A 15,236-nucleotide genomic window follows, 5' to 3' on the forward strand; every position below is an offset into this window, starting at 1 on the left:
AAGCATGTTACTGTCCTTATTCTTATCTATCATAGAAATATATGTGACGTGTGTATTTTGAAAATGGATAAAGTACTAGGAAGTGTAAATGATTTTTCTGGTTTTGTGTACTCTCAGTAGATACCATAGCCATGACAACAGCTATAAAAATAGGGCATTACGATTGCCCAGTTGTCTGGTAACATTGACTTTTGTTAAGAGGACACTTACTTTTACAGCTGACTGGGAGAGGCTGTGGCAATTCAGTTTCAGGAAGTGGGTCAACATTATTGTGAATCAGAATCATTTATTGTAAATTGTAACATATGGAAGCTGGTCTTCATTCTTAAAAATTGTTTGTTGGCTTTAAAAATGTATAAAAAGTGCTTGTTGGAAGTTATAGGGAATGTTAAAAAAAAGATTCAGATGGAGTTTAGTTTCCCCTTATGACACCAGGTTCTTAACAAAGAATCTGTGGGCATGAATCCCATGGCTGGGAACTTTCTTCCTACAGCCTGGTTATTCTGTCATGAAGGAAAACAGAAACATTGTGAAAACCAGTGCCTGTGCTGAAATACCCAAAGCTGAGGGAAGCCTGAGGATTATCCTTTCAGAATAGATTTAAAAACAAAACAAAGCAAAAGTCTTCTTACCCCAAACTTGAGTTTGTGATTATTTCTATATTCAGAGGTTTTAGAATTGTTAGGATGGTTAATACAGCCATGGAGATAGGCACTTGACTGCTAATTACATGGGTATAAAAACAGTAAGTGAAAGTATGCTTGGCGAGGCAAGTAGACAGTTATGGGACTAACTCATTAGGGTCAAGGTCATCAGCCTCGTGCACTGATAAGATTGTAGTGAGAAGATCTGTGGTTCCAGGAATTAAGAAAGAAGACTTGCTTCTTGTACTTAGGTGTTTATAATGGCTTGCAGCTGTTTTTGGAACTGTGGCTTAAATTGTCTGATGCTGCTTGTCCAACCCTAGCAGAAATATTAGAACCAACCAGGATTTGGCTTTTTTTTAAGCCCCATTGCTTAACCAAGAGTCATTGAGTGTGGGTTTTTGTGCTTCCAGAACTACTTGATTTTTCCCTTCCTCCTCTCACTCCCTTCTTCCCTCTTCTCTCTGTCTCTCTCTCCATCCCTCCTTCCTTTTTTCCATGGTATTGGAACCAGTCACCCTAACTTTGATGAACCTTTCGCACCCAAAGCCCCATTCTAGCAGTGGAGGATTTATTCAGTCATTATTTTCTTACTTTGCCACACTGTCCCAGGATTATCAAATATACAAGAAAAGCATGGGGTGGGGGTGGTACAGTGTATATTGGCAAGATGCAGTAGGGTTAAAGTGAGAAATACTATTAATTTTTTTTTCTTTTAAGAAAAGAGGTGTTTCAGTGTGCAGCCATTTTATTTCTATTACTCATCAGAGTGAAATGGAACGAATAGGTGAAAGATGTGATAGTATTATCTTTTCATTTGTAAATTGCACAATTATGAATAGTAGACATGACATAAGCATTTGACTACTTTCTTGGGTCATATACAGGGGTACAATATAGTTATATTTAAAAATCTAGTTACCATTGAAATTTATGGTTAGCCACTTACATGTGTAATTCAAAAAAAATCTCTGTTTGATAGCTTCCTCCCCAAAAGGCCAGATTTCTGATCATAATTATATTTCTCATAGAAGTAATGAATGTGATATTTGCATTTAGGGGCTTTCTTCTCTACCTGGCCACAAATGATTTACTTAAATGCATTACATGTTCAAGTAATCTGTACTTTAAAATATTTCATTGTATTTTACAGAGCAGTGAACAGTCCTCTTCTAAGCATATAAACTTTATATATGAGGCTCCTGGGGGGAAAATGCATGAACTTGACCAAATCTCCCCCCCCCCAATGTAAAGGTGAATCAGATCTCTCTGAAGATTATCTTTAGCTAAGAGGGATCTTTGGTATCAGCAGTATCTATAATTTAGATGATTTTTTGTCTTCAGTTATTTTAAGTGGTATTTCTCTTTCTATCTCTTGTTGCTGGGCTTTGTTGGTAATATATAGAAATGCTAATGACAATTTATATGATTTTCTTAGAAGGAAATGTATTTTCCCAATAAATCATCTTAGTGGAGAAGGCTCTGGATTGAGAGTCAGATCTAGATTTGAGTACCAGCTCTCCCATTTAGCTTACTAACTGTGTGACCATAGGGAAGTCACTTCTCTCTGGACTTTAATTTCCTTATCTGTAAAATAAGGAGAGTTGGAGTAGATAGCTTCTAAGATTCCTTCCTATTTTAACAGGTTATGATTCATATTTAATAAAAATGTGGCATGCTAAAATGATATCTATGCAATATGTAGTGAATTAGAGATAAACACATCTTCCTGCTAATTTGCTTTGATTAATACAGTTACTACATATTTGTGACAGCATAATAAATAGTTAATGATATTGATTGATTTGGATTTCATCAGAATTTACTACTCAAAACAGGTGAATAAGAAAAAGGACAAGGAGGTTCTGTTCCTGAAAAGTACATTAAAAACAGATCAGGAAAGTGGTTTTGATTGTACTTTTTGAATTTCCTGACAAACAGATAGAAAGCTAGAAAATTATATCCTTAAATAGTTAAACCTATGCAAAATCAGTGCTAGAGAAGGAGTTACAATGAACTGTTAACACACATGTTACAGTGAAAATTGTTGGACTTGAATCCCACCTGTGTGACATTTGCCAACTGCGTGATGCTGGGGAAGTCACTTAACCTCCTCTGATACTAGGGTCCTTTCCCATAAAATGAGATCAATAATACTTGCATTATTTTCATCGTGGGGTTTTTATGATATTTTATAAACCTTAAAATACTCTGTAAAAGTGAATTATCATTAGTTCCATAAGTGAGCTGCCTTTGCAAACCTTTGCAAAGTCCCTAAAGTCTGTATGGGACTTTAAAAACATCTCTCAAGTCATGGTTGTTGAGATAAGGTAATGAATTGTTATACTTCCTCTAATTGGTATTGAGCAGAATGTGAATAAGTGCTAAGAAGGTAAATTGCAGGGGAATCTAGAATTGGGATTTGGCATGACTTGAGCAGCAGATCAGTGGGGCAAAGGATTCAAGGATAAAGGGCAGAGTATATAGTTGAGCTATTTAACTATAGGGCCAGGGCTGCAAACGGAAGAAAATAGAGCAGGGTTGATAGACTGGCAGAGCAATGGGAGGTGGATGGGTGGGGAGTGATGATGTAAATGAAAGCTATTATAGTTATCAAGAGGCAACTTTGATACAGTAGATAGAATTTTAGAGTCAGAAAAACAGGTTAAAAAAGAGAAAAATATTTACATATTACATTGTCTAAACATAGTAATAATTTATATATGGCTTTCATATATTGCTATACGATTTATATACATACACACACACAAATATATGTATTTGGATCATCTATACATAATATATTAATCCAAATCCATGACAAAGAGTTGTATAGATTCCTAGAAACACAATTTTAATCATGCTGCCATTTTGGAAAACATTCAGACTTCTGATAGAGAATCTCTTGATATGGTTTATGCGAAGTATAATTAGAAGGGTAGTGGTGTGTGAAGTCCATTAAAGTATTCCATAGTCATTGGGATCTGTTAGATTTCATCAGTTCCTTCAGTGCAGCTGCCTTGGAACCTTAGCTGGCCACATCAGTGGATGCAGAATAAGGATTCAATATAAATCCATTATAAATAAGGATCCAAGAATGAATATCATCCTCTATAAGGCAATGTCAGGGTCTTCTCCTGTCTGATAAATTGAATAAGAGCTTTTTGTGTCTTCTGTTTCCAGACTGAGTACGTAGCTTTGACCTTCCCTCCCTTGTTTCTTCATATCTCTTGCCCTCTGATTACTTATCTTTCTATTTTCCACACTTTCTTGACCTCTAGATTTTATGTACCTACTAGGCATGAGCACCACAACTGGTTCCTGCATTTCCTTTCCAGGATTGGCCCTCTAAATTCTGGCTTTCTGCCCAGGCTTTGGGATACAGTGCTATGCATGGCCCAGGATGACACAAGGGCTTGGTGAACAATCATTTCATGAGTGGTAATCACAGCTTCATTACCGACTTAGGTGACCCTAGTCAAGTTACATAGTCACTTAGTATCTCTATCAGTAAATCAGAGATGGCCTTTATCAAAGGAGTATTGTTTGGGACAAGCAAATCATAATGTGAAGTACCTGTGTGTTATATTACCATGGAGAAGTTTTAACAATGAAATGAATGGAAGTATGATGTAATGGTAAAATCAGCTGCTTAACAGTATTAGTTTACCATTCTAAGAGAGGTCTTTCTGTATTTCCTATTTCCCCATGAAAAGCTTAAAGATACTTCAAGCCTATTTTGTTTGTAATATAATTACATTCTTTCTTTGGTCCCTGTTGGACTAAAATCTCCTCTCAAATTTGTAGTATTTGGTCCCACAGAGGTTCTATATGAGGAATTTATTGCCTTTTGTTTTTTTTAACCAACTCATGAAAGAAGGTTTAAAAGCATTGAAGGTCCAATTTTGTTTCATTAGCTAAATGATAAATTTTGTGTTAGGAAATCTGTCAAGTAAAAGGAATACATAACTTAGCACTTTTTATCCTCACACATGCAAATGATGATGCAGCATTTTCCCTGATTATGTTTTAGATATCTGATATCCATGTTACTGGAGAGTCAGAGGATATGTCTGCTAAAGAAAGATTGTTATTATGGACACAGCAGACAACTGAAGGCTATGCTGGAATTCATTGTGAAAATTTCACTACATGCTGGAGAGATGGAAAATTATTTAATGCCATCATTCATAAATACAGGTATGAAATAATTGTTTTTTTTTTCAGCTACATGACTAGAAGACCTTTGTCTGACCTAAATTTCCATTTATTAGAAAAGTGAATCAAGGCAGTGATACAGCCCTGTGCCTTTTAGCCAGTGATGCTCTTTTTCTGTGTAGCCCGAACATGAGTACATGTAGAAAATTCCCAAGATTATAGAGTTAGATCTGGAAGTTACCTTAGAGTTCAGAGTCTAACAGGGGTGGGGAACCTGTGGCCCTCTAGGTCCTCAAGTGCAGCCCTTTGGCTGAATCCAAACTTCATAGAACAAATTCCTTTAATAAAAGGATTTGTTCTACAAACTTGGACTCAGTCAAAAGGCTACACTCAAGGACCTAGAGGGCCAAATGTGACCTTGAGGTTACAGGGTCCCCACCAAGGAACCCCTTCATTTCACATTTGAGGAAACTAAGGCCTAGAGGTGATAAGAAAGTTGCTTAGGACTTTAACTCAAATTGTTTGATTCCTAACTCAATACTTTTCTCCTTGAACCACTTACCTTACATTGTTTTATGATTGTGAAATTGTTGTCTTTGATGTACATGCATTGTGTTTTCTAGTGTTACTGTTTGTAGAGGAATATCCTGGATTCTGTTTTTCTAAGAAGAGTTATATTAAAAATATTATTACAGTTGACTTAGTGAGATGAAAAGCAGTTTTTAACCCCTGATACCAGCCTCAGGACTCTGATTTTATGATTTTCACTAAAAAGCAGAATGGAAATTTTGACATTAATTAAGAGCGTTAAAGGATTTTGGCTTTAAGATTTCCCCAATGTACTTCTAGCTGTACTCTCTAAATGTTTCACTCAGCTTGTCCGCTTTTGTACAGGAAAAATTGTGGAATGCAGTTAGCTTCTTAATGTGCCTATTAATTATACTATTTTAATTTTTTTTGGATTGCCTGTCATTTTGATCTTGGGCTTCCAGTAAAGTATTCTTAAATAGCCTCTAGGTTTTCTTGGGTTTTTGACTTTTTTTTTTTTGCTGTTGTTGTTCCCTAGCAAATAAATGTCTGCATTTTATCATAATTTCCTTTTCTAAAATTTCATAGCGACAAACTTGTAACATAAAAATTTCAGGGTTAGACCATATTTAGGTTTGTACATAACAGATTTGTGTGGGCAAATCGTCAGTATTTCATTCTTTCTAGAATCAGTTTCCTGTAAACATATTGTAGAGATAAGAATTTGGAAGGCTATTGGTTTCTACATTGAACCCTCCTTCACCCCAATGAGTCCTACTCCTTAGTTTCTTGGCTATTGGAAATAGTCACCTTCTTTATCCTAGACTACCAGGCTATAAAACTGGCATTGTAATGTTTTTGTACCTGCCTCCTCATTTGGTTTTCAATGAACCCTCCCCAGGCTTCAAGCTTCCTGTCTTGAAGTGGCAGCCAGACTTTATCTTATTGTAGTTGACAGTGACTTCTTAATTCCCAAGCTTGACTTTAAGCAGTCCACTCTGTCTGGGTTGGTGTAGATTGAGAAAATCCCAGCCATATTGTAGCATCTGGTTTCTCTATTTTTAAAAAAGGTGTTCCCTCCAGTTACTGTCCTAGACTGGTATTTAGGCACCCCATCTCTCTACAATGCATATGGCTTAGGACCATGGGGCCAAATGAGATGCATTGAAAAGAATTGTGTAAAAGCTATTTTGGGAGAGCCAATGGAAACAATGGAACCCCGCCCATGGAAACAAAAATAACAAGCATATTTAGGTGTCCAGGCTAATGAAAGAAGTGTGGTACACTGGAAAAGTACTGTCTCTGAAATCAGAAGACCTTGTCCAATCCCACCTCTAACTCTAATACCCATGTAACCTTGAGCAAGTCACTGTACTTGGGCTTCACTTTACTTCACTGGGCTTCAGTTTACAAACATGTTAAAATTAGGGATCTGGTCAGATGGCTTCTAAGGTCTCTTCTGGCCCTAGATATATGACTTTATGTTTTCCCTTTGCCTTGTGTCTTCTTGTTGCTCCAAAGACTCCTACTGGACCGAGCTTTCTTTTCTATACCTCGGATCTCCCCAGGCTATTGTGAGGATTGAAAAGACCAACTGCACCTTGGGGTCATTTCAGAGGGTACTTTTCCCTGGCTCAACTGCTGGCTCTAACCAATCCTTGCTCTCACTTTGCTGAATCATGGGTCATGCCTCATTCTCTAAGTTCATTATTAGGAATTGATTTGCCATGTATAGAATATAAACAGAACGTTTCTCCCCTACTGCTAAGGATAAAGTATGGTGCCCTACATACGCACAGACACACTCAAACACATATGCAGTACTGAGAAGTAGAAAATTTTAGTGATTTATGCAAGGCCACAGACTAGAACTACAGTTGTTTCTGAATTATAGCTCTCTAGATTGTCCAGTGAATTACTTAGTTTAACACAATTCTTTTTTTAGGGAGAGTGCCATTTTCTAATCTAATACAGTATATTTGAGTGCCCATCATGTACCTAGCAGTGTTAGGTTCTAGGGGAAATAAAAGTACATAGTTTAGATAAAATACTGTACGTCTCCTCAAGGAACTTAGAATCTAGTAGGGAATGGCATTACCAACACAGAGAGCTATAACTTCATTTCAAGTGTTTTAGAGAAGTACAAAATAAAGTAATGTGAGGTCCAAGGATAGAAAGTTTCTATCTAAGTTATTGTACGTCCTAGATGATTTACAATATAGCTTTAATTAGCTACCGAAAACTTCTTTGCGTCTACTTTTTTGAATGTGTATTCAAACTGTTTTCAGAATGAGACACATTCCTAAAATAGAGTCCAATCCATTAGTTAGTTAGTCAAACTATTAATCATATATAGGAAGAAAAAGATAAGTGGTGGCTATCACCCACTAAATAAAGAAGAAAAATCAGGATACCTTCTGCTTTCTATCCGATTCCCTCCTCACCCTTTCCCAAATCAAGTAACAGCAATAACAATTGGATTTTTCTTGTTCTGAACAATCCAGAGATTCATCTTCAGTAACCAGAGGGCATCTCAGCCACAGCCATGCCCCTTCTGGGTGAGCATGACACCATCAGAAGGATGTGTTGTGATGGGTGTTCTTTACTTAGGAGATAAAAAACTTTTTATCCTTTGATTTGGATTATGTTACACAAAAGGATTTATTTCATAGTGCACATTTAGAGTGTGTTTCGTTCACTTCTTTGAAGTTTGTTTTAGCTAGAAGCAAAGTGCTTAGAAGGAAACCATTCCTTCAGAATTTTTCTGAACAGTAATCTCTGGGCATTGTCTCTTCACAGTCATTGTAAAGATATAATAGCATGTGTCTTGAATAACTTTGCTCTGAAATACCATGATTGATAGTTATGTGGGTAAAGAGGGGGAGTGGGGAGGAGTATTAGGTTTGTGTTTTTAGGCTTCCCTGCTCCCAACTTTGGGCAAAATTCTTTTCTCAAGTTTAATGTTTCACCTGCTATTGTTTTTTGAGGGAATTTTTCTGAGTGTGAGAGGGAAAAGTTTGGATCCTTCTGCATGCTGTTTGTTTGGGACTTTGTCATTGACTAGTAGCAGAATATGTTCTTGAAATAATCTTTTAGCTTTAGTTTTGAATTTTCTCTGTGTTCTGTATTGGTTTTGGTTTTCTTTGTTAGAGTTCACAGTAAAAATTCAGTGGGTCAAGTTTTATGTGTTTTGGAGACTTTACAGAGCTACTTTTCCTACAATGAACATTGCTGACATTTCCTTGAGAGCAAAAACTTTCTACACCCAGTAAATGATTTTCTTCTAGTAAAATATTGAGCCCTGTTCCCACTCTGATTTAGAGAGGTATAGTTATTAAAAAAAGAGAATTTCCCCCTTTTTCCTACAAAAAATGATTACTACTATTATTAGAATGATAACATTTGTATAATGCCTACCATGTGCCAGGGACTGTGCTAAGTGCTTTACAAATATTATTTTATTTGATCTTCACAACAACCTTGGGAAGTAGTACTATTATTATCTTCTTTTTACAGTTGAGAAGACTGAGGCATAGGTTAAATGACTTGCCTGAAGCTACATAACTAGTAAGTGTCTGAGATCACATTTGAATCCAGGTCTTCTGACTCTAGACTCAGCTCTCTATCCACTGCATTACCTAGTTGCCTCCTAATATCCGTATAATTACACGTAGGTGGGCAAATTAATCCATGCCTTTTCTTTAGTGACGATGTGTGCTTTCTAAGAAAAAAAGGGCAGTAAGAATGTTATGAGTGACTGAAAATTCATCAGACATGGACTTCTGATAATGTGTCCTTTGTATATCCAGATTGAGATGTTTTCTTTGACAGTAAAGTCATATGTAAATAGGTTTTTTTGCTTGGAATTTATAAGTTAGTGGCCTTGTAGCCAGTAAGTGCTATGGGAATGTATTTGTTCTGAAAACAGTTTATATTTGCAATTGTGCAAATATGTAGATATTTTTTATGTTTTCTTTTGTTCCCATTTTTACAAGTAGAAAAGAAAATATTTTCCCATAGATTATCACTCAACCCAGTATCTGAAGTAAATCTGACTTTTAAAAGTGAATTTGTGATACTGACACCTGTAATTACCTGTTTCATTTGGTTCAAATATGATGATAATTTTCTATGAAAGTCACTCTTAGAGACTGAAATAATTTGAAATGTCTTTTATCATTTTGTATTGTTTTATATTAAAATAGGCACTTTTCTCAAAGTGCCTAGATCCTATGCTGCACATTATTATTAAAATATATTTTTGTTAAGATTCTCCTTTAATCTTTTGATGGATCCAAAATTTTACCAGAATCTCATATGATTCTTTCTAGAATATTAAGAAAATTCTTCCCATGAATTCTCCATAGAGAATATATCTAATACCATTTAGTAAAAGATTGAATAAATTATGAAAGCACTTAATAATATCTGTAGCAGTGCTTAGGAAGAGTGATAGTTAAATACCAAAGGAACATTTCAATTTATCACTGGAATCAATATCTAAAACTGAAAACTGCTTTTCTTGTTTTCTTTCAGTATATCATTTTGCATAGTCCTTAAGAAAATCAACAGGAGAAGTTAAGAGATGTTTTTGTATATGTGAGTGAGTGTAGTAATTAGTCATATCTAATTCTTCATGACCCCATTGGGACTTTCTTGGCAAAGATATTGCAGTGGTTTGCCATTTTTTTCTCCAGCTTATTTTACAGGTGAGGAAACTGAGGGAAACAGGGTTAAGTTAAGACTTGCCCAAGGTCATAAACTAGTGTTTGAGGCCAGATTTGAACTCAGGTCCTCCTGACTCTAGGCCCAGTATTCTATCCACTGTGTTATCTAGCTGCTCCAATTAATATATTACCCAGTTTAAATTAAAAAGTCCCTAATGAAAAAGGTGTAGTAAGGTATATGCCAAGAAATTGGGTAGTGTTGTCCAGGAAACATAAAAAGTTTAACATAGAAATTGAGGAATACTGAATATGGGCTTGGAAGCAGACCAAATGTATAATATTATATAGTTGCAATGTCAGGGATTTGTCCCTTGTAAAACTTTAGTAAGGGACAAAAATTAATTTCTTAGCTTAAGATATTATATTCAGTAAAAGAATTACAACTCAAAATGTGTGGAAGGAGGACACAGATTAGGTAAAGACATGCAAATAAATACCTCATGGAGAATCAAGTAAAACCTCTTATTAACTATTGCACTATTTTTTTTTACATCATCATTATAGAAAGGTTTATGAAGAAACTGGAAAGTGAAGATAAAGTACTTTGGTTAAGTACTTTAGGAGGTTGGGAGAAAAAGATTTATAGTTTATATAAAACAGGTACCAATTAAATATGCAACATTTTTGCCCAAGGGTTAAGAAAAGTCTTCGTATAAATTCCTAGCTGGCAAATGCTGCTGCTGAAAGCATACAGCCTTTGGCCTGGCAGAGAGATCTTATCTAAATTAAGGCTACCTCTTTTCCTTAATTTGTCTTCTTTCCAGAGAAAGAACACAAGGATTGGGTTTTGATGGATTTAAAGTAAGTCTCTGTCACACAAGCATTTAAGAGGGTGAGTGACTTAAAAGCAAGAGGATGAGAGAATTAACCTAGACAGTAACTTAGGGAATCTGAGTGGATTAAAAAGATGAAATGTAGTTACCAAAAAAATCGGACAGGATGTAGGGAAGAAAAAGTTCTTGATGGCAATCCAGATCCTTAAGGGGAGTAAATAGCCAAGCCAGACAGGCTGGCCACTTGAAAGCTTTATGCCCTGAAGCCTTCCTATTTAAGCATGTGTTCAGGAAACTCTGTCAATATTTATTTATTTGTTTGTTTGTTTATATATTCACTTATGATAAAGATAAAACTAGACTGAAGTTTCCAGATTCAAGTCTAGCCCCCTGACTTGTTTAGCCTTATCCCCCTCCCCAAATAAAGGGCTGCCATAGATGCTCTGCTGAAAGCACAAGTTTCAGAACATTGAGGCACGTGGCTGCACCAAGTGTACAAACATGTTCTGCCTGATCAGGCATGGACATGAATGAGTAAGTTCCTGGAGGCGAGAAAAAAAGGGGCAAAAATGCCAGGAATTGCAATAACAACGGTGAGAACCTCATGTAACAAAATGGAAAGAAAGGAAACATGTTGATATGTTGGGTAGGGGAGGAGTGGTGGTGGTACTTCTAAAAAGAATTTATAATTGCTAGTTTCTACTTGCTCTGCTCTTACAGTTTTCCCCATTCATTTGTTTAAGTTGGAATTAATTATTATGATATGTTGCATTCTAGTCCATGGTACCACTATAAACTTCCGTTCAGATATATTGCCTCATTAAAATGTCACTGTGGGGAGTGGAGGAGGGTAGAAACAGGTTTGGACGATGTTATTTGAACTTTTTCTAATTAAAGTACTGGGTTCCTCTCCCCTGCCCTCCATCTAAGAATATAGTTGCATGACATTTATTTAGTTCATTGTTTTGCACTGAAATCTAATTGAGTTTTCATATATTTTTTTCCTCACAGTATTAACTTTTCACAGGTGTTGTGGTTGAGGAGGTTAGAAATGTACAGATGCTATCTTAGTCATCTAGGGTAATAGTATGTATGACCTACAGCCATGTGATTCAGCTGCATGCTTTGATTCTGTCATACCTCACTTTGGGCTGGCTTAATGCTGGGGAGGAGGCCCTTATGGACTCACATTGTTGCTGCAGGAAGTAGGATGGGTGATTCATTAAATAGCCTATTTCTTTCTGACTCAGTTCTGTCCCAGGGCTCTAGCATGGAGTGTATATTTTGGGTGTGTATATGAATAGAGAAGCTGAGCCAGACACTGGGCATGGCTACAGGGGTGTTGAGAGCACAAGCAATTAAGTGACATATAAATGATGAAAAAATTAAGGTGCCCCAAAAGATTGATTTCACAGTTATTTCAGTTTGTGGTCAGACACCATTTTTTCTTTTTTAAAATTGAATCATACATACTCAAAAGATAGGAGCTCTACAAAAGGAAAAAAAGTGAATTCTCTTACCTAATGTCAGCTGTAAATAAAGCTATGCCACTTGTGTGCCTGTGTACAGTTGTAATTAGATCTTGTTATGATCAGAGAGTGTTGTATAGGTTGTACATAGTAACTGAGGATTAATCCTGGTTTTTCCTGTTTTGAGTTAGTGTAGTATAGATTTGGTTTCAGTAATATTTATATTTTAAGGTGAAAATCCTTAAAAAATGAACCTTGTTAAAATGCAAATGATGGAGGTTAAATGGTTAAATTTTAGAAGCAGTTTGGTATAGTAGATAGAGGACTGGATTTAGAGAAATGAGATACAAGATTCGATGTTTGGTCCAGGATTAACTTAACCTGTTTGACGCTGTTCAAAACGAGTTGGTTTGTGTGATGTATGAAGTTCTTTTTAGTGATGAGACTGAGACTCTAATTGGTAATAATTATGAAAGGAAATTAAAAACTAAAAGTTAACAACTCAAGTTATTTGGATTCTAATACCAGGGAGTGTGTAGTGTGAAGGTCTGGGAACATGGGGGAGAGTTGTTGGAGGTGTGATATTTTTTGTATTAAAAAAAGGTTATTGGGGAGCTAGGTGGCTCAGTGGATAGAGCACTGGCCCTGAAGTCAGGAGGGTCTGAGTTCAAATCTGGCCTCAGACCAGATACTTGACATTCACTGGCTGTGTGACCCTGGGGAAGTCACTTAATCCCAATTGCCTCACCCAGCCTGCTCCTCCCCCCAAAGAAAAAGGTTATTATTATTATTATGTAGCACATTGATTAACATATTTTAAATGCCTGCAGTATATGTCGTATTTCTAAGAATATAAGGACTCTGTAGTTAGCTCAAAAGAGATTGATTTGGCCATCCACTGGGAGAAAAATGTCAGTAAAAATGCATTTCCCCCCAGATTATTACATAAACTTAGACACAAAACTCAATAATAGATATCTTCAACAAGGCCTTCACTATTGAACTAGTATTAGAACTTCTTAGGAGGTAAAGGTAGGTCAGATCACATTGGGGAAATGCCGCAGCATTTTCTAAAATTTTTACTATGGCAAAAATCTATCACTATAACACCAATATTTTCTTAGTGGTTTTATGTGATTATAAATCATAGAACCCAAACATCTTAGAAAGATGAAAAATAAAAGCAATCCAAAGGGTAGTCTATACACATGGTTGGCATAAACTGACTTCTCAATTTTGTCATTGACTTGCATGAAAGAGGTGACTTAAAATATATTATTGAATTTCCAGACAAGGATATGAGCTAGTTATGTAGTGAGAATGAAAGGCAGCAGATGGACAAAGCAAATGGTACATTGACAGCCATGGGCTATTAAAAGAATGAAAGGCTTCTAGGGTATTGAATGGATAATCTGTGGAAGATTTATGGTAAAACATGAATAGGACAGGAATTCTGGAGGATGAGAAAATAGGGAAGGCTGTTTATATGTACCAGTGGAAGATGTTCCTGTACCAATGAAACCACAGATCTTTCCCAGTATCCCTTACAGTGTCTAACTTATTTTGCCCCTAGTAATTGCACAGTAAATGTTGGTTGAATGAATGAGTTAATGAATGATTTTGTAAATAAATCACAAGAACATAGGATCTTAGATCTAGAACTTAAAGGGATTTAGGCTAACATCCAGCTGATGAATAAATTGGGGCCTATAAAGAGTAAATGGATTGTCCTTGGTCATGTAGGTGTTAGAAGCAGGATTTAAAACCAAGTCACCTGATTCCAGTTCTTTACTACTATGAAGAGTGCTGCTGTGAATATTTTGATATATGCTAGATCTTAAACAATTTTTTAAAAAAAATTACATATTTGAGGCAGAGGGTATAGAGTTTATGATCACATTTCCTTCTTAATTCCAATTTAAAACCCAGAAGAGTTGGCTGACTTCACAGTTCTCCCCAAGGTGCTTCAATGTCCCTGTCTTCCTAAAGCCTCTGAAACATTGACTGTTTCTATATTTTTTATCTTTCTTTTTTATTGCAGGATGTGAGACAAAAACTAGAGTTTTTCAATTTGCATACTACTAATGATCTGAAGCATGTTTTCATGTAGTCATTTATAGTTTGTAATTCTTCTTTTGAAAACTTCATATCATTTAACTACATATAGTTGGGGAATGGATTTAGTGCTAAAATTATATCAATTCTCTGTATATTTTGAATGTTGGACTTTTTTGTGAGGTATTTGAGGCAAACATTCCCCCCCCGTACTATTTTTTTTCCTAATCTAATTTTTTTAAAATTCTAATTCAGTGTAGTCTAATTTAATCTGCTTTATGACTTACTGTCGTTTTTATCCCTTATCAACCAATTAGTCAGCAAGCATTTAAAGTGCTTATTATGTGTCAAGAACTAAGAAGGACAAATAGCAGCAGCAGCAGCAGCAGCAGCAAATTCTAGGGATACAAAGAAATGTGAAAACACCATCCTTGCCCTCAAGAACTCACATTCTTATAAATTATGAATAACTAAGCATACAGAGCAGGTGGAAAGTAATCTCAGAGAAAGGATTAGTAGGGGTATGTGTGGGAGGACTGGGAAAGGCCTTTTGTAGAAGTGAGATGTTGAAGGAAGCTAAGGATGCTGAGAAAGAAGACATGAGGAGGAAGAAAGAGCATTCAGGGCATGGAGGACAGCTAAATGCATGCAGTTGGTATGCGGAGAGAAATATCTTGTAGGCCAGGGAAGCTGGATCTTTGAGTAAGTGGAGGGGATTAAGGTGTAAGGATGGAAACATAGGAAGGGGAAAGATTGCAAAGGCCTTTAAATACCTAAGAGGATTTTATTTTTGATAGTAGAGTGAATAGAGAGCCACTGGAGTTCATTAATTAGGATTAGGGTAGGAATGTGGTCAGAACTGAGCCTTAGGAAGATCATTTC

The 15,236-nt window shown here is 36.1% G+C and overlaps 1 protein-coding gene and 1 long non-coding RNA gene across 3 annotated transcripts in view; one reads left to right on the forward strand and one right to left on the reverse strand.

Annotated features, from left to right (window-relative positions):
* Window positions 1–15,236, forward strand: part of DST (dystonin) — a 423,773-nt gene that overhangs the window by 166,000 nt on the left and 242,537 nt on the right. Inside the window, 1 exon segment of the mRNA XM_078155307.1 lies at window positions 4,678–4,844. Coding sequence (XP_078011433.1) covers window positions 4,678–4,844 — 167 coding nt within the window.
* The window catches only part of LOC144457579 (uncharacterized), a 107,248-nt gene that overhangs the window by 85,586 nt on the left and 6,426 nt on the right, over window positions 1–15,236 (reverse strand). The window lies entirely within an intron of this gene.

This window comes from Phascolarctos cinereus, unplaced genomic scaffold, assembly GCF_003287225.1.
Source record: "Phascolarctos cinereus isolate Bilbo 61053 unplaced genomic scaffold, phaCin_HiC Scaffold_5;HRSCAF=322, whole genome shotgun sequence".
Classification (NCBI taxonomy): Eukaryota; Metazoa; Chordata; class Mammalia; order Diprotodontia; family Phascolarctidae; genus Phascolarctos; species Phascolarctos cinereus.